The sequence below is a fragment of the Symphalangus syndactylus genome, chromosome 7 (assembly GCF_028878055.3).
Source record: "Symphalangus syndactylus isolate Jambi chromosome 7, NHGRI_mSymSyn1-v2.1_pri, whole genome shotgun sequence".
In the NCBI taxonomy this organism is placed as follows: domain Eukaryota; kingdom Metazoa; phylum Chordata; class Mammalia; order Primates; family Hylobatidae; genus Symphalangus; species Symphalangus syndactylus.
Window position 1 is genome coordinate 7522984 of NC_072429.2, and position 20155 is coordinate 7543138.

Consider the following 20155-nt stretch of genomic DNA (forward strand, 5'->3'; position numbering starts at 1 on the left):
GTACGATCTCAGCTCACTGCAACCTCCGCCTCCAAAGTTCAAGCGATTCCCCTGCCTCAGCCTCCTGAGTAGCTGGGATTACAGGCATGTGCCACCATGCCTGGCTAATTTTGTATTTTCAGTAGAGATGGGGTTTCTCCATGTTGGTCAGGCTGGTCTCGAACTACTGACCTCAGGTGCTCCGCCCACCTCGGCCTCTCAAAGTGCTGGGATTAGAGGCGTGAGCCACCATGCCCGGCCTAGGGGAAGAACACTTTGAAGGGGGGCTTTGGTCAATGGAGACCACTCTGTCCCATGTGCATAAACCTTGGATTTGGGGCTATCCCTGAACGACCCGAAACTGTACATCTGTACAAGCATTTTACTGGAAGAGACTGCTTAGCTTTTGTCAGATACCCATCCTCAAAAAATACTGAGAATCAATGAGAACTTTAACAGATATTCTCTGTCAATATATAGACCAAAAAGTGAGAGTCATGTCAAAGGCCACCACAATATTATCCTGTCATTACTGACACTTAGAAGAAAAGGGGAGAACTTCGCAGAAGATAGGCAAAAAGCAATCATTATTTAAACCAGTTTCAGCTCCTTTCTAGTTATTCATTCTAACATTCTGTGGTATAATTTCTTCACTCTAGTCACCGGAAGCTTAAGAACTACTGAGAGTGCTTCGTAAGGTGCAGAGTGCTACGCGGATGGCAAGCACCCTCACTGTGTGCAGCTGAACCTCTCTTCAGGGGGTGCTGAACGGCGTGAGACATCTTACTGGCTGAAGTAAGTGGAATTATCAGCACTAGGAGATGCTTAAACGGCTTACAGTTTTTGGCTATTAGAAATAACCACACAATGAATATCTTGGGTATAACTTTTTCTTTTATTTTGGATTATTTCTGTAGATCAACTTGTCGGGTATAAAGTGTGTCAATGCATATGAACATTTTATAGCATGTGAAAAATATGTAATGTCAAATGACTTCCCAAAAGCAGTGAGCTCATTTACACACTCTCATCAATATAGGAGTGCGTCTATTTCCTCAGGATATTACTGGCACTGGGCTTTTTAATTTGCAAAATTTTAGCATGTATTACAAATTCACATTCACTGCAGGCTTATCTGCACTAGCAGAAAACAGGAAACAACCCGAAGGGCCATTTTCCATGTGATGCTACCAGGCTTTAGAACCATGATAAAGTAAGCACAGAGCTGAGCTGTGCTGGGAAGCAGCAAGTGCCTACAATGTTATAAGCTTACCAAAAATTAGGGAATTTTGTACATGGAGATCTGAAAGGTAGCAAAAAAAAAAAAAAAGCCAAGCCTCTAAGAAGCACGTTAAATGTAATGTTTATCTGCAAAACACGGTCACAAATTACTTAATTTAAATCCTACGGCATGAAAAAGACACTGGACTAAATGCAGGTGATTCCTCAAACCTTTGTGTAGTTAAAAATCAAGCTATGCTAGGGAACTTTACCCTATTTTTTATTAACAATCAACCGTGGTTTATTTTATAAATTTCCACTCCCAAGAGGAACAAAGGATGACAGCAGCTATCCCCTCTTCCCACAACTACCTCGGATCCAATTAACATCCAAAGTAGCGAGTAACTTCACTGAAGTGTCTGCAGCAGAGGAACAGAAAGCAAAGGCTCATACTTACCTGGCCAGGTGGAACCAGTGATCGGAAAGGCATATTTCCTGGCTTTGGCTTCATCAGAAACAAGGAGTTCTGCTCGTGACTCAGATGGGACAGCTGCTGGGGAAGATAAGCCATCAGGGCTGGCTTGCTCTGGCCAGACCCCGGGCTGCCTTGCCCACAGTCCGCTTTGTAATGAGAAAGGGGTTTTGTATTGCCGTAGTCCAGCACAGACCCTGGGTTATTCACGGAGTTCTGATTCAAGTTACTCGGTGGCTGGTGACTCAGCAGGTTCACATGGCTGGGCTGGAGGTAGGGGCCTCCGGGCCGAGGGGAACTCTTATTCACACTAGGCATCATGAGCAGTTTGGAGTTGGTGAAGTCTTGCTTGTAGCTGGAAGGGCTGGCAGGCTTCTCCATGGGGTAAGGGACATCTAAGGAACTGTGGGAGGGCCCCGTCTGCTGCCATGTGGACATCTGGCCCGGGGCCGGTGCCGGGGTGGCCTGCTGTGGGTTCTGGAGCATCTGCTCGCGCTTCTGCTTGGCAGCGATCTGCTGGAGCTGGTGGGCAGAGGACAGCTCTGAGGCCCCTCCTGGGCCCTGACTGGGCAATACCACACTTGCAAGGGCTCTTTGTGCGTTCTGGGCCTGGGCTGATGCCGGCATCAGGTTTGGACTGGGATTGTCTGTCCCGGGCTGACCAGAGGTGTGGAATAACGTTTGGGAGCCCCCTAGGCTGGGGGAATCTGTACTCACAGGGGCAGACGAAGGCCCCAGAAAGGTCTGCCCTGCAGACCCGGCCCTCACTTGTGGAGAGCCTAACTGTTCTTGCTCAAAGGCTGCTGGAGAGAATTCCGTCTTAATATTAATGTCCTGTGCCAAGGGGGTTTGTGTGGCAGAGCCAGAAGACTCTGGGTCCTTCTTCTCCTCAAAGTCCTCATTAAACAGGTCCTTCATGTCTTCATCGGGCACCGACCTGTTCAGCTCCTCGATGAGCTCCTTCCACTCCTGCTCGTTAAGGTTGAGGTCTGGCATGAGGTTGCTTTGCGATATGGAGCCGACAGTCCCAGTGATCATGCAAGGCAGGTCTTCGACAGGCTCCTGCTTCAGTTCTTTATTCAGGCTCAGAGGAAATGACTCACTGGGGTTACTGCCTCCATTCAAGTGGAGGCTGGAGTCAGCCAGACGCTTTTTGTTGAGAGAGTCTAGCCCCAGAGAGTGCTTCCCACTGGACTGCAGGGCGTCGGCTCCAGAAGGCTTGTCAGACTGACCAAGTGGGGAGGCTGGAGGCAGTCCATTGGAAGAGATGGCAACTCCCAGAGGGGCCTCCCGGCGAGTCTTCTTATGCCCAGGAAAGAGGTCCCCGTAGCCATTCTGTTGATCACCATTCTGAGGGGAAGTGGCTCTGTCAAGATTCCTCTTAACTGTATCATGAAGATGCTGAAAAACATTGAAAAGAATGACTTAAGATACATATGAATTTGCTCTGCTATGACAGTAACAAGCCAGGGGCTGATGTCCCTGCAATGCTTGCCAGTGGGTTCTGCTTGCGTAGTTTACACTCCCATTTCTGGGGACACACCTCCATTTTCCCTGACGGTCCTGTACCTGGCCAGTCAGAACTGACATCTAGCTAAAGTGCTTCTGCAGTCCTCTTTCTGCAGGAGACAGGCATGAGGCTGCCCACAGCCATCTCATCTGGAGGTATGCCCAAGAATGGAGCCAACGAGAAAAGGCCAGAGAGCACACACACACACACACACACACACACACACACACACACACACACACATTTTTTTTGAGATGGAGCCTTGCTCTGCCGCCAGGCTGGGTGGAGTGTGGTGGCACAATCTCAGCTCACTGCAACCTCCATCTCCTGGGTTCAATCAATTCTCATGCCTCAACCTCCCAAGTAGCTGGGATTACAGATATGCACCACCATGCCTGGCTAACTTCTGGTATTTTTTGGTAGGGACAGGGTTTCACTATGTTGGCCAGGCTGGTCACAAACTCCTGGCCTCAAGTGATTCACCCGCCTCAGCCTCCCAAAGTGCTGGGATTACAGGCATGAGCCACTGTGCCTGGCCCCTCACTTTTCTTTTTTTGAGACAGAGTTTTGCTCGTTGCCCAGGCTGGAGTGCAATGGCGTGATCTTGGCTCACAGCAACCTCCGCCTCCCGGGTTCAAGCCATTCTCCTGCCTCAGCCTCCGGAGTAGCTGGGATTACAGGCATGCACCACCACGCCCGGCTAATTTTGTATTTTTAGTAGAGACAGGGTTTCTCCATGTTGGTCAGACTGGTCTCGAACTCCGGACCTCAGGTGATCTGCCCACCTCAGTCTCCCAAAGTGCTGGGATTACAGGTGTGAGCCACCGCGCCCGGACAGCCTCTCACTACTTCTTATTGGGACTATTTGCTTGAACACAATCATGTCTGATGTGACACTGTGACTCTGCTTCCTGTTTCCTCCTCGATGGATTCATGCCACTAAAGTTACTAAGATTCTGCCTTGTGCCAGAGGCAAGTGCTGTGGGGAACATAAAGACAAACAAGACAGCTCCTCCTCTCGTGGGCTTTCAGGACATGGGACAGACACAGACACGGCTACAGACTGAGAGCAGCACACAGTAAGTACCCTGGGAGTTCAGGGGCGGCAATTTCAAGATAAGAACATGTCAGAAGGGATGGGAAGGGGACAGAAGATGGAATCTTTCTACTACTTCCTCAGCTGCATGTGCTGCAGTCAGGACTCAACTCCACTGCCCAGAGGAGGTGCCTATGCTCAGCTTCTGAACACATGCTGCTCTTTTCCTGTGTTTACTTTATTACGTTTTTGTCCTTTATCCCCCACCCCAGTACCATCCCCCCTTCCCATAAACCCTAAGCATCTATAGCATGTTATTAGAAAATGTTCCAAGTAACAGCCCTCATTATCTTTAGACAGGATTCAGAGGAGACAGGGAGCCCCCTGTGCTAGCTTCTCCGGCTGCAGAGAAAGGCCACCTGACTCTCCACACCAACCCCAGGAGCCCAGGTGAAGTGCCCTGGCCTGGGTGTCCCGCCTGGGGCAACTCCACGGGCATCAGTTCTCAACAGCAGATTACCCACTGGACACCAGGGAGGACCATTTTCTCAACCTCTAATCCCCAATTCTAATGTTCCTGTTCTTTTCCCCACATCAAGGTTTGCTTATTTCTGAACAGTTAAAGCTGATTACACAGTGCTCTATAAATCCTAGCCAAGTCAGTATTTTTAAAAATCCATATATGGGTAACTAAGTCGGTCTGAAAAAAAAAAAAATTGCAGGAATGCCTGACAAATGGAACTGCAGGGCAGAGGTAAGCAACAATCCTAGGATTCAGAACACCGCCCCACAGCTGCAGGGCGTTTGCTTTACTTTCATGCAGGTTCTTCTGCTTTCTCCTGCCACCTAGGGGTGGAAGGGAACCATGCACATAAAACAGACCCTTTATAAAAGCCATTATTTGAAAAGTTTTCCTTGTGGAAGGCAAATTCATACCCATTTAAATGGTCAGAGGAAATAAAAAATTAGTTGCTAACATTTCCTTGATTTTCATATTTTCTACCATTTTCTTTTGTTCCACAGTGCCAGGTCTGGGCTCTCTGTAAACTTGTGAGCTCAGTTTTCCATTTTCCTAGGGGGAAAAGAAAGATGGAAATCTAAAGGGTCAAGGCACCTGATGAGTCAGCTGGTTGTCTCAGATTAGAAACGGAATCTTTCTTTGCCCTAACAATTACAAAAGGTACCACTCCCTCATTCAATATCCACATGCAAACAGCTGCAGACAAGTTCCAGTGTCACAACTCAATTTTGTAATACCTATTGCTTTTAACCAAAGGAAACAGTAGGGCATTTTGTCAACTACTCACAAAATTTAACTGGAATAACGTTGGCAGGGATAGGAGTGTGTAATGTGGTGGCCCCGGCAGATTTTTAAGCCCTGAGCATTTGCAGGAGTGTCTGATATGCAGGGCAAGGATGAGTAAGCCTTGGAGCCTGAACTCCAAGAATCACAATAGAGATGGGAAAACAGCCTGAACAGATTAAAAGTTACATAAGAACAAACACAAAAGGTGCTATAAAGCAATACTAGACTGGCTGCCATGTATAAACACAGGAGCCTGCTCCAGCGTATTCTGGTACTTCTGGGTGCTCAGCTCAAAGGTGCCTGTTGTAACTACTGAAGAGCTTCTGCAGTGTACAGGGTTCCAGGAGGACCCAGTCCTGGGAGATAATATGATCAGATGCTCGTGGTCAGCTGGAGAACCACGTGTGCTCAGCCTTCCACCAAGACACCCTGCTGACCTAACTCCCATCCTAGCCTATGCCAGCTCCGTCCCTGGGAGGCCACACTCTCCAGGTGCCACCTGCCATCCTCTGCTCTGGGAGAGGAGCTCCAGGATACCACCACTGCTCTGAATCAAGCTGGAGCTGGCCACACCTTTTGGACTCCTAAGCAGCATCCTGTCAGTCTCTCACCCACCATGCACTAGCCTTATAGGAAGGATAATCCTTCGCCTATCTCCACTTCCTCCTTCTTCAACCACCCACCGCTGCAATCCCAGAATGCTTTGTGGCCAAACTCACCAAAAAATGACAACACCTACATGCTTCCACTCTGAGCTGACAGACACAGCTGCTGAAGACACGCGTGGTTCTCTCATCAGTGCTCCTTATGCACTAGCAGCCAATGCCACTTTCTAGCCCTACTCATCAGGAAATTTGCTTTTCCTCCTGCCTCCTCTTTTTTATCTCTTCTATCATCCTCCTGTCAGCCAAACGCCACCAGTTCCCACCCCTTAGAGCTAGCACCTTGATCTATGGCAATACGGATTACATTCCTGGCCAATCTGGAAATCGATGGGATGTGGGGAAAAGGAAGGGAGGAGTTGAGAACTGCTTTCTCCAAGGCCAGCAATGATCTTCCTACTGTTACACATAGGCCATATTTTCAGTTCTTCCTCTCCCTCTTATCATCTGCCACTTAATAATTCATCTTTATTATTATTATTGAGACGGAGTTTCGCTCTTGTCCCCCAGGCTGGAGTGCAATGGTGCAATCTCAGCTCGCTGGAACCTCTGCCTCCCAGGTTCAAGTGACTCTCCTGCCTCAGTCTCCCGAGCAGCGGGGATTACAGGTGTGCACCACCATGTCCAGCTAATTTTGTGTTTTTAGTAGAGATGGGGTTTCGCCATGTTGGCCAGCTGGTCTCAAACTCCTGACCTCATGTGATGCGCCCGCCTCGACCTCCCAAAGTGTTGGGATTACAGGCGTGAGGCATCTCACCCGGCTCTTTATTTTTTTTTTAAGAGACAGGGTCTCACTCTGTTGCCCATGCTGGAATACAATGGGTGATCAAGGCTCATGGCAGCCTCAAACTCCTGGGCTCAAGTGATCCTCCCGCCTCAGCCTCCTGAGTAGCTGGGACCACAGGCGTGAACCACCATGCCTGGCTAATTTTTTTGCTTTTGTGGAGACCGGAGTCTCACTATGTTGTCCAGGCTAGTCTCAAACTCCTGGACTGAAGCGACCTCCTGCCTCAGCCTCCTAAAGTGCTGGGATTACAGGTGTGAGCCACTGCACCTGGCCTCCTTCCATTTTTTTTTTTTTTTTTTTTTTTTTTTTTTTTTTTTTTGAGACTGAGACTCTCTGTGTCACCCAGGCTGGAGTGCAATGACGCAATCTCAGCTCACTGCAAGCTCCACCTCCCGGGTTCATGCCATTCTCCCACCTCAGCCTCCTGAGTAGCTGGACTACAGGCGCCCGCCACCATGCCTGGCTAATTTTGTTTTTGTATTTTTAGTAGAGACGGGGTTTCACCATGTTAGCCCGGATGGTCTCGATCTCCTGACTTTGTGATCTGCCCACCTCGGCCTCCCAAAGTGCTGGGATTACAGGCGTGAGCCACTGCACCCGGCCTGCTTCCATCTTTAAAGTTCCCTTTTTCAGGCCGGGCGCGGTGGCTCACGCTTGTAATCCCAGCACTTTGGGAGGCCGAGGCGGGCGGATCACGAGGTCAGGAGATCGAGACCACGGTGAAACCCCGTCTCTACTAAAAACACAAAAAATTAGCCGGGCGTGGTGGCGGGCGCCTGTAGTCCCAGCTACTTGGAGAGGCTGAGGCAGGAGAATGGCGTGAACCCGGGAGGCGGAGCTTGCAGTGAGCCGAGATTGCGCCACTGCACTCCAGCCTGGGTGACAGAGCGAGACTCCGTCTCAAAAAAAAAAAAGTTCCCTTTTTCTTTACCACTCTTCTTGCATTCTCTTCTGCTTTTATGGTTCGTTGTTTCTAGTATCCTTTGAAAAGTCTCCCCTTCTCCTGCCCTTCTATCAAATAGTACAGTCCTCTTCCCCTTTTACTCTACATACTCTACCTGAGAGATTTCACACATTCCCATGCCTTCAAATTCCCACGACTGAACATCGCACTCAAATACACCCAACTGTCTGGGAACCAAACGCTGATCCACTCAGCCCCTGTCCCTTCCAACTTCCCTCACAACCCTCCCTGCTGTGCACCATGCTGGGGTCATGTGGCTGGCTTACAGCTTATAGCTCCTCAAATGTGCCTGCTCAGTGTTGCTTGGGGCCTCTGCACCTGCTCTTCTCTTTGTCCAGAGCACCTCTTCCCTCTAACTTTTCTGGGGATGACTCAGCTTCTAATTCAGGTGGCTTATCTCCTCCATCATCCACATCACCTGCCACCCACACCACAGTACTTTCTTGCTGATCCCCTCACCAGAGGCACTCATCTAGTGTCAGGGCCCAACCCGACACTAGAATGCCAAGCAGAGACCCCAGTGCCTTGGACAGTGCCCAGCACTTGATAAGTGTCTGTGAATAAATGTGCCATCTGATGCCCCACCTCTGCAGAGCTCTTACTCCTGTCTATCCAAAGACCTACTGAGCCCCTCTCTACGTGAGTGATGACTCCGATGACATCTGTCTGAAGCTGAGGCCAGCCTTTCCCCAGTCTTGTTTCCTCTCCTCTGTTCCTACATAAGACTGTCACTACCAGGTGCCCTGTCACATAAACCAGAAAGCAGCCTCCCTCCCGTTCCTCCTTAGTCCCTGCACACAATCAGTGCCCAAGGCCTATGGAGTCTACCTCCTTAACATTTCTTGAACCCACCCACTTCTCTCCATTCATTAACACCCATTTCTCTCACTTGAATTATTTTAACCATGTGTTGAGACCCCGCCCTCCCAACCTGTGTTCCTCATCAGTCAGAGGGACTCCACGAGAGGGTAGGACTTACAGCATCAGAAGTTTTTAAGGCAATAATTGTTAACAATTGGCAATTCCAACCCAATCCCAACATTTCTCTCCCAGCGCCCTGTATGTCCACAGGACACTCAGGAGCCCTGACCCTCTCTTCAGGTAAAGTAGGTCCATTTCATGCAACACTCAAGTTTTCAGTGACTTGAGGAAGGGAAATCCATGTCAAGTAGCAACTTGTTACTTTGATAAAGCACAAATCTGAACCAAGTGCTGTAGGAAGAAATCCTCACTTAAGTCATGTGCTTGCTGACCCCTCATTTCCAGTTACTTATGATGTATTCCCAGTTAATTATTCTTAAACTATTATTCCCAGTTAATTCAGGATCTCACTCAACCCTAGATGAGTATCATTGTTCCTGTTTTATTGCCAGTGAAACTGAGAAAATTACACAAGGTTTCCTGAGTTTTGATGTCTCAAGAAGGATCCCTTCTGAATGCTGGGGTCTGCTGCCGACAGACCCCCTTTGTCAGAACAGACTTGGTGAATTAATCCCACTTCCGAGAGTGATGCCAAAAGAGAAGCCTGCATATCAAACACCAGCAGCAGGACAGAGTGAGTCAGTTTCAAATCATACAAAAAGGAGCACCTTCCCCTAGGTGAAGCGCAGATACCCAGCAGGTGTCACTACCAGACAAATGAACTGTGCTGTGAGGAAATCCCACATACCAGCGCCACAAACAATCTTTGTAATTTTTTTTTTTTTTGAGACGGAGTCTTGCTCTGTTGCCCCGGTTGGAGTGCAGTGGCACGATCTTGGCTCACTGCAACCTCTGCAGGTTCAAGCTATTCTCCTGCCTCAGCCTCCCGGGTAGCTGGGATTACAGGCGTGTGCCACCATGCCTGGCTAATTTTCGTATTTTGAGTAGAGAAGGGGTTTCACCACGTTGGCCAGGCTGGTCTTGAACTCCTGACCTCAAGTGATCTGCCCACCCTGGTCTCCCAAAGTGCTGGGATTATAGGTGTGAGCCACCACGCTGGGCCAGTAAAATATTTTTAAAAAAGAAAAAAAAAGGTCAGGCGCAGTGGCTCACGCCTGTAATCCCAGCACTTTGGGAGGCCAAGGTGGGCGGATCACGAGGTCAGGAGATCGAGAACATCCTGGCTAACACAGTGAAACCCCGTCTCTACTAAAAATACGAAAAATTAGCCGGGTGAGGTGGCGGGTGCCTGTAGTCCCAGCTACTCAGGAGGCTGAGGCAGAAGAATGGCGTGAACCCCGGGGGTGGAGCCTGCAGTGAGCAGAGATCGCGCCACTGCACTCCAGCCTGGGCGACAGTGAGACTCCGTCTCAAAAAAAAAAAAAAGAAAGAAAAAAAAAATGGTCAGGTGTGGTGGCTCATGCCTGTAATCCCAGCACTTTGAGAGGATAAGGCAGGAGGATCACTTGAACCCAGGAGTTCAAGACCAGTCTGGGCAACATAGTGAGATGCCATCTCTAAAAAAAATAAATAATTAGCCAGGCACAGTGGGGCATATCTGTAGTCCCAGCTATTTGAGAGGCTGAGGTGAGAGGAACATTTGAGCCCAGGAGGGAGACTGCGGTGAGCCATGATTGTGCCACTGCACTCCAGCCTAGGGGACAGAGAACGACTGTGTTAATTAAAAAAAAAAAAAAAAAAAAAAAGTCACAGAACTGTCTAAAAGTTCTAAAATTCCTGCTAGTAAAATTCTCACTTTTAAAGAGATTATTTGTCTTACTAGTTTGGAATAGTCACTGATTTAGAATATAAACCACTCAGCATGATGAGAACTAAAGATCCCTATAAGCTCCATTCCTGTCACTGAATCCACTTGTCGAGGACACAGAAAAGGTAAGTTCCAGTTCCGGTATTTTCCAGAAAACTCTGTAGTTTGGTGCCTAAACATTTTTACATCATCTTTTTAAATTTAAACGTTTTTGAAATAATTATACATTCATAGGAAATTGCAGATAGTATAGAGAGGTCCTGTGCACCCTTCACCCGGTTTCCCCCAATGACTGTATTTTACGTAATTATAGCACAATATCAAACCCAGGAATTTGATATCAGTATAATGCATGTGTATAGTTCTATGTGCATATAACCATCACCTTGTTCGATAAAAAGTTTTTAAAGAGCTTTTTTAAAAGCAAAGCTATGTAAGTATTTAACAATTCAATCTCTTTCTGCAGGATAATCAAGCAAAGTTAGAATTCACTGAGAAACAAAACTGTTAAATAGATTGATTCTTGTGCTTGGCAGGCAGTCAGTATATTCTCTTCACTACAGAAAAACCAATTTGGGAAACCAATGAGGCTCAGAAGGTTGCTTGGTAGACATGAAAACAATGCAGGCGATTGCCAACTGGATGTGTGATGTTAAGACATAATCCATTTAGCATCTGAAGATGGCTGCATTAGATGATCTAGAGTTCCACTGGCTTTAAAACTCCACATTGCTATACTTCTTTTTTTTGAGAGGAGTCTCGCTCTGTCACCCAGGCTGGAGTCCAGTGGCACCAGGCTGGCTCACTGCAACCTCTGCCTCCCAGGTTCAAGTGATTCTCCTGCCTCAGCCTCCCGAGTAGCTGGGATTACAGGCACCCGCCACCATGCCTGGCTAATTTTTGTATTTTTAGTAGAGACGGGGTTTCACCATGTTGGTCAGGCTGGTCTTGAACTCCTGATCTCAAGCAATCTGCCCGCCTTGGCCTCCCAAAGTGCTGGGATTACAGGTGTGAGCCACCTCACCTGGCCCACATTGCTATACTTCTAATACCAATTTTTACTCTGAACAAGGAGACGCTCTCAAGGGCTCATAGAGTACTCATTCACTGAAGTCCTCCTATACAGCAGACACTGCTCTGTACAGGCTGTATATAAATTAACAGTAAATAGACTGCAAGTCATTATTCAAAATTCACAGCCGGGCACAGTGGCTCAGCCTGTAATCCCAGCACTTCGGGAGGCTGCGGGTGGGTGGTTTGCTTGAGCTCAGGAGTTCAAGACCAATATGGTGAAACCCTGTCTCTACTAAAAATACAAAAATTAGCCGGGCGTGGTGGCGCACGCCTGTAATCCCAGCTACTTGGGAGGCTGAGACAGGAGAATTGCTTGAATCTGGGAGGTGGAGGTGGCAGTGACTGGAGATCACGCCACTGCACTCCAGCCTGGGCAACGCAGCGAGACTCTGTCTAAAAAAAAAAAAAAAAAAAAGAAAGAAAAAGAAAAAAATACAAAAATTAGCCAGGCACGGTGGCATGCACCTATAGTCCCAACTACTCAGGAGGCTGAGGTAGGAGAATGGCTTCAGCCCAAGAAGCAGAGGCTGCAGTGAGCCACGATCATGCCACTGCACTCCGGCCTGGGCGACAGAGTGAAACCCCGTCTCAAACAAAACAAAACGAACAAAACAAAAAAACAAACAAAAAGCCCCCCAAATTCACTAGGTTTTTACCATATTCTAGGCAGGGTAACTAAGCCCAGGGATAAGAATATGAAGACATGCTGATCTGCCCCCTCCTCTGGGATGTGATGGAGAAGCTATAGAGGTGCAGTCTTTGGGGAGGAAGTAGAAGGGAGGGCAGGACAGTGTAGGGATGGCAGGAAGACTTCCCAGAGAAGGGAATACCTGAGTTAGGGTATCAGGGAAACAGAAGAGTCCTCTGGAGGGGAGGAAGGCATTCCGGGCTAAGAGGCAAAGGCAAAGATGCACAAATGAATACTGTGTGGGAACGGGTGGAGGAGGCAAGCAGAAAAGCAGCAGTAGTTTCAGTTGCTGACATGTAAAAAGCACAACGGGGAGTGTGCTGAGAGAGAGGCTGGGAATGATCACGATGGCCCCAAAATGTCATTTAAAGGAAGATTTGAAAATACGCAGTCTAGAGTGAACAGTATGCTGAACCCCCATGCAAACATCATGCAACTGAAACATATCAGGATTTGGCCAATTTGGTTTCACTTCTACCTCCCTCCACCGGACAACTGGATTATTTAAAAAACAAATCCTAGAGATCATACCATTTAATCCACAAATACTTCTCAGTATGTATTTCTAAAAGGAACTCTTAGCCGGGTGTAGTGGCTCACGCCTGTAATCCCAGCACTTTGGGAGGCCAAGAGGGGTGGATCACAAGGTCAGGAGTTCAAGACCAGCCTGGCCAAGATGGTGAAACCCTGTCTCTACTAAAAATACAAAAAGTTAGCTGGGCGTGGTGGCAGGCGCCTGTAATCCCAGCTACTCGGGAGGCTGAGGCAGAGAACTGCTTGAACCTGGGAGGTGGAGGTTGCAGTGAGCTGAGATCATGCCACTGTACTCCAGCCTGGGCGACAAAGTGAGACTTCGTCTCGAAAAAAAAACAGAAAAACTCTTGGCTGGGAGCAGTGGCTCCTGCTTGTAATCCCAGTGCTTTGGGAGGCCAAGGTGGGCATATCACAAGGTCAAGAGTTCGAGACCAGCCTGGCCAACATGGTGAAACCCCCATCTCTACTAAAAATACAAAAAATTAGCCAGGCGTGGTGGCGCGTGCCTGTAGTCCCAGCTACTGAGGAGGCTGAGGCAGGAGAATTGCTTGAACCCGGGAGGTGGAGGTTGCAGTGAGCTGAGACCACGCCACGGTACTCCAGCCTTGCCAACAGAGTGAGACCCCGTCTCTAAAAATAAATAAATAAGTAAATAAATAAAAAGAACTCTTAAATGTGTATATAACATTATGATACCATTATTATACCTAAAACATTAACAATTCTTTTTCATCACTACCTCACACCCATTAGGATGGCTACAATAAAACAACAACAACAACAAGAACCTGAAAATAACAAGTACTGGTGAAGATGTGGAGAAACTGAACTTTGGTGCACTATTAGTGGGAATGTAAAATGGGGCAGCCGCTGTGGAAGTGTGTGGCTGTTCCTCAAAAACTGAAAAACAGAATTATCATATACTAGCCAGCAATTCTACCTCTGCCTGTCTACCCAAAAGAACTGACAGCAAGAAAGCAAAGAGGTATCTGTAACTCTTTGTGTGTCGCAGCACTATTCACAACAGCCGAAAGGCAGAAGCAATCCAAGTGCCCATAAATACCTGACTGGATTAAAAAATGTGATATAGGCCAGGCACGGTGTCTCACACCTATAATCCCAGCACCCTGGGAGGCCAAGGTGGGTAGATCACCTGAGCTCAGAAGTTCGAGACCAGCGTGGCCACCATGGCAAAACGCTTGTCTCTATAAAAACATACAAAAAATTAGCCAGGTGAGGTGGAGGTTGCAGTGTGTTGAGATGGAGCCACTGCACTCCAACCTGGGTGACAAGAGACCCTGTCCCCGCCACAAAAAAAGTGATATATACATACAGTGGAATAGTATTTAGCCTTCGAAAGGAAGGACAACATTGTCACACATATTTACATGGATGAACCTTAGGGACATCACATCAAGACAAGCTGGTTACAAAAAAAAAATACTATATTGATTCCACTTATACAAGGTACCTGGAATAGTAAATTCACAGAAATAGAAAGTAAAAGGCCAGGCACAGTGGCTCATGCCTGTAATCCCAGCACTTTGGGAGGCCGAGGCTGGTGGATCACCTGAGGTCAAGAGTTTGAGACCAGCCTGGGCAATATTTTTAGTCTCTACTAAAAATACAAAAATTAGCCAGGTGAGGTGGCATGTGACTGTAATCCCTGGTACTTGGGAGGCTGAGGCAGGGTAAACACTTGAACCTGGCTGCAGACTCAAGAGGTTGCAGTGAGCCAAGATGGCACCACTGCACTCCAGCCTGGGTGACAGAGCGAGACTCTGTCTCAAAAACAAACAAATAAAAAAAAATGTGAATGTACTCAATGCCACTGTACTGTATATATCTATATATGGTTAAGATGGTAAATTTTATGTTATATGTATTTTACCATAATAAAAAGTTTTTTTTTTTATTGAGACTGAGTCTCACTCTGTCACCCAGGCTGGAGCACAGTGGCACCATCACGGCTCACTGCAACCTCTGTCTCCCAGGTTCAAGTGATTCTCCTGTCTCAGCCTCCTGCGTAGCTGGGATTACAGGCACCCGCCACCATACCCGGCTAATTTTTGTATTTTTAGTAGAGACAGGGTTTCACCATGTTGGCCAGGCTGGTCTCAAACTCCTAACCTCAGGTGATCCACTCACCTTGGCCTCCCAAAGTGCTGGGATTACAGGTGTGAGCCACTGCGGCCAGCCAATACAAAGTTTTTAAAAATAATTATTATCCCACATCCCATCAGTGCTCAAATGTTCCTATCTCATCAATATCTTTTTAAGACAAACTAACTCCTTTATTCTTTATTATGGGAGATTTCAAACACACCAAAAGTAGACAGAAAAGTATAATGAGCCTCCACAAACCCACTTTCCAGCTGAAACACATGGCCAATCTTGTCTCATTTATACTCACCCACTCCCTGTGCTAACCTGGGAATCATATTTCTCCTTAAATACTTCAACTTTTTTGCCCAGCTTCTCACTCTGTTGCCCAGGCTGGAGTACAGTGGTGCGATCTTGGCTCACCGCAACCTCCAGCTCCCAGGCTCGAGTAATTCTTGTTGTGCCTCAGCCTCCCGAGTAGCTGGGATTACAGCCGTGTGCCACCCCACCCAGCTAATTTTTGTATTTTTAGTAGAGATGGTGTTTCACCATGTTGGCCAGGGTGGTCTAAAAATCCTGACCTCAAGTGATCTGCCTGTCTCCACCTCCCAAAGTGCTGGGATTACAGGCGTGAGCCACCACGCCCATACTTCAACTTTTATCTCTAAAATATAAAAGCTCTTTGAAAAGTAACCACATCATTATTGGATGTTAAAAAAATCAAACTGGGCCTGGAGTGGTGTGTCATGCCTATAATTCCAGCAGTTTGGGAGGCCAAGGCGGGTGGCTTGCTTGCGGTCAGGAGTTTGAGATCAGCCTGGTCAATGTAGTGAAACCCTGTCTCTACTAAAAATACAAAAATTTGCCAGGTGTGGTGGAGTGTACCTGTAATTCCAACTACTCGGGAGGCTGAGGCACAAGAATCGCTTGAACCCGGGAGGCAGAGGTTGCAGTGAGCTGAGATCGTGCCACCACACTCCAGTCTGGGAAACTCGGTCTCAAAAAAAAAAAAAAAAGGCCGGGCGCCGTGGCTCACGCCTGTAATCCCAGCACTTTGGGAGGCCAAGGCGGACGGATCACGAGGCCAGGAGATCGAGACCGTCCTGGCTAACACAGTGAAACCCCATCTCTACTAAAAATACAAAACATTAGCTGGGTGTGGTGGTGGGTGCCCGTAGTCCCAGCTATTTGGGAGGCTGAGGCAGGAGAATGGCGTGAACCCGGGAGGCAGAGCTTGCAGTGAGCCGAGATGGCGCCACTGCACTCCAGCCTGGGCGACAGAGCGAGACTCCATCTCAAAAAAAAAAAAAAAAAAAAAGCGCAAAAGGATCCAGCTTAATGGTGAAAGTAAATTAAAAATTTTTATTTTGGCCGGGTGTGGTGACTCACGCCTGTAATCCCAGAGCGAGACTCTGTCTCAAAAAAAATAAAAAAACTGTTTTAACAGTGGGTTTATTCAAATCAGGATCTAACACAATGCATTTGGTTGACAAACTCTTAAGACTCAACAATTCTCTCTCCCTCTTTTTTTTTCCCTTTGACAATTATTTGTCTAAGAAGCTTCATCACTTCTGTAGAATTTCCCACTTCCATAGTTGGCTGTTTGTATCCTCATGGTTCCTTTACAAGTTCTTCTATCCCTTGTATTTCCTGTGAACTGGTAGTAAGAAGCTTGATCAGATTCAGATTTGGGGCTGGGCTGGACAGGGCTGGGGGTTGGGGGGCAGGGGCATAAATACTTATTGGTGTTATAATGCTGAATATCATTTTAATAGGCTTAGCAGATGAGGTCACATTTGTGTATTTACAAGTGCTCTTATAATGATTATGTGGGGAATGGATCTCAGGAGGAAGGCTATACAGCCAGTGACCAAGTAGGAAACTGCTGAAATAATCCATGAGAAGGAGCTGAGGACCTGATTGTGGGTATGGAAAGAAATGATTTTAGAGTGAGGGTGGAAGAAAATTCTGCAGGTATTGGAGACCAATTTATATTAGGAGGGAGAAAGACGTTTCTAATTTGAGTACATGGGTAAGCAGAAAAAAAAGCAAAGCAAAGCAGAGTTCTCCTTGGTGTAGAAGCTGAGTTCAGTTTCAGCCATGATTACGTGACATCCAGGTAACAGCCAAAAGGCAATGAATTATACTGACTATGAGTTCTGTGAAAAGGCAGTCATCAGCATGGCATGCAGCTGAACATATGAACAGATCCAATCATTCAGGAAGAGTGAGAATCCAGCCAAGGGGCAGATGAAGAGCCCATGCCAAAGACAGAGCACAAGGGAGACTGACAGGCTAAATGCATCAAAGGTCAACGCTCAGCATGTCCACTGGGACTGGTAGCTAGAGGGTCACGGATGACACTGCCTGAGCAGTTTCAGAGGAGTGATGGAGTAAAAACACTTGACTTGAGAAGTAACTGGGACTTGAGTAGTAGAAACAGTACGGGCTGTTCTTCCCCAAGTTTAGTTTAAAAAGGGAGATAAAGAGATAAAATATATTAGTCTAGGTTGCCTAGGGCTGGAGGGCAGTGGGGGGACTGATGGTGATGGTTTCTTCTGGGGTGATAAAAATGTCCTATAATTGATTGTGCTGATGGTTGCACGACTCTGTAAATATAGTAAAAAACACTGAAGTGTGCACCTTAAATGCATAAATTGTGGCCGGAAGCAATGGGTCACGTCTGTAATCCCAGCACTTTGGGAGACTGAGGTGGGTGGATCACTTGAGGCCAGGAGTTCAAGACCAGCCTGGGGAACATGACAAACTCCGTCTCTACCAAAAAAAAAAAAAGAATAAATTGTATGGCAAGTAAATCATATCTCAATAAAGATGTTATTTAAGTATAGTTTGACTTATAAGTGGCAGCTAAGGCATGAGGATGCAATGGCATAAGAATGATATAAGGAACTTTGGGACTGGGGTGGGGGGAGTGAGGGATAAAAGAATAAAAGGCTACATAATGGGTACAGTGTACACTGCTTGGGTGACAGATGCACCAAAATCCCAGAAATCACCACTAAAGAATGTATCCATGTAACCAAACACTACCTATACCCCAAAAACTACTGAAATAAAAAACGAAAGAAATACATAAAGCTGTTATTTAAGAAAAGTAGAGGAGAGAGACTGGTTAGTAGCCAGAGAGGGTCAGAAGGTTATTTTGGAGTAACAGACTTGAGCTAACTTAGAGAACAGCAGATAATTATTTGTTGATTAGACTAGACCTCTCTAAAATCCTCTAGAACTCTGTTATTCTATGAACATAATCAGGCTCTTCTATATGAAAAGATGTATCACAACAACTCCTGAAAGTGTACCTACCGCAGTCTTCCCACATATGGGGAAATTCTGATTTGGGTGAGGGGCTCCGTGTATGTGAGAGTGGTGCCCTTCCCTTCCACAGCTATGCTCTCTGCTGGGCTCTCTCTGCCATCCCCCGCCAGGCTTCTCAAGGCCCTCAATCAGTCCCCACACTTTTCTGTTTTCCACTCATCTCCCTTTTTCCTGGTTCTTCCCTCCCCTGAGCACCGGCCAGCGTTCACAATATCTCCCATCTTTTTACCCTTGTCCTATTCCACATACCACTTAGCAGCATCCAGAGCAGCTAGACCGGGTTAGGATCCCTCCTCTGGATGCTTAGCTGCTGTGTGCTCACAGGTAAATTACTGAACATCCTAAAAAGCGTTGGTTCCTCATCTAAAAAAGCAGGCGGGTGGGGGGTCACAGCCACTTCCTGGGTGGCTGTGAGGCATTTCACTGCCACTTACTGAGCACTCTCGCTGTACAGCTAGTCCTCTTCCTTCCCTTCAGAGCTTCTTCAAAGAAGACTGGTCTCCACTTTGTCATACTAACCAAGGCAACCTCCTCATTCTTAAATCCAATGGCCCTCCTTCAGTGTGAAGCCTTGCTTGACCTCCCCAGGCACTGGGCACTGATGAGCACTCCTCCCTTCTCCAGACACCTTCCTCCCTTAAGCCCCACATGACCACTCTGGACCTGCCCCTGCCTCCAAGGCCACTCTGCAGGCTGCTGCCTAACTGATGATGCCTGCAGGGCCTTCATTCCTTTTCAATGAAGTCACCTCCCCAGACAACTCCACCGCACTCAGGGTCTCAGCTACAGCCTGACAACCTGGCACAGAGGAGGTACTCAAATATTTATTGAGGGAACACTTCCGTGATCCTTATCTTTCCTGCCCAGCCCTCTCTCCTGGGCTCCAGACCCACATATTCAGCTGTAGACTGGGACTCTCCATGTGAATGGCAGGTAGGATGTACCTGCCAGTCCGAGCTGGGTTCTTTGCCTTCCTCCCCAAATGCACACCTTGCTCTCACGCACCCTGTCTCAGTGCATGGGTCAATCCTTGTCCTCTCCGATGACCAGGCATTGAGTTCTGATTCTCCCTTCTAAATCTCTCTCCAGTGAGCTACCTCCATACCACCCCCATGTTAGTTCAAGTCCTCATTTTTTATCTTAGATGACAGAAATAACTTCATGCTGAATTCTCTATTCTCTCTCGGATCTAACATACCCTTTATGATGTTATCAGTGTGACCACTATAAAACACCTATCTGCACCATTTTAAGTGTCTTATTTCCCCATTACTTACAGATGAAGTTCAAACTCCTTAACCTGGCACACAAAGTCCTGTTTGATCTGATCCGAATTAACTTCTCTGTTGAATTCCCTGCCATTCCCTTGGGGCCCCAACTTAAACTGAATGTCTTTCAGGACTGAGAATATGCCTCCAGGCTGGTGACCGCCTACTAATTTTTTTTTTTTTTGAGACAGAGTCCCGCTCTGTCTGTCGCCCAGGCCAAGGCCGGAGTGCAGTGGCATGATCTGGGCTAACTGCAAGATCGGCCTCCCAGGTTGACGCCACTCCTCCGCCTCAGCCTCCCGAGCAGCTGGGACCACAGGCGCCCGCCACCACACCCGGCCAATTTTGTTTTTGTATTTTTAGTAGAGACGGGGTTTCACCGTGTTAGCTAGGATGGTCTCCATCTCCTGACCTCGTGATCCACCCGCCTCGGCCTCCAAAAGTCTTAGGATTACAGGCATGAGCCACCGCAACCGGCCACCTCCTACTAATGTTTTAAGATTTAGCTTGGGGTGTCCAATCTTTT

At 47.4% G+C, this 20155-nt stretch overlaps 1 protein-coding gene across 1 annotated transcript in view; it reads right to left on the minus strand.

Annotated features, from left to right (window-relative positions):
- MAML1 (mastermind like transcriptional coactivator 1) overlaps window positions 1–20155 on the minus strand; it is a 52851-nt gene that overhangs the window by 9163 nt on the left and 23533 nt on the right. Inside the window, exon 2 of the mRNA XM_055284946.2 lies at window positions 1658–3073. Coding sequence (XP_055140921.1) covers window positions 1658–3073 — 1416 coding nt within the window. The remainder of the gene's footprint in view (window positions 1–1657; window positions 3074–20155) is intronic.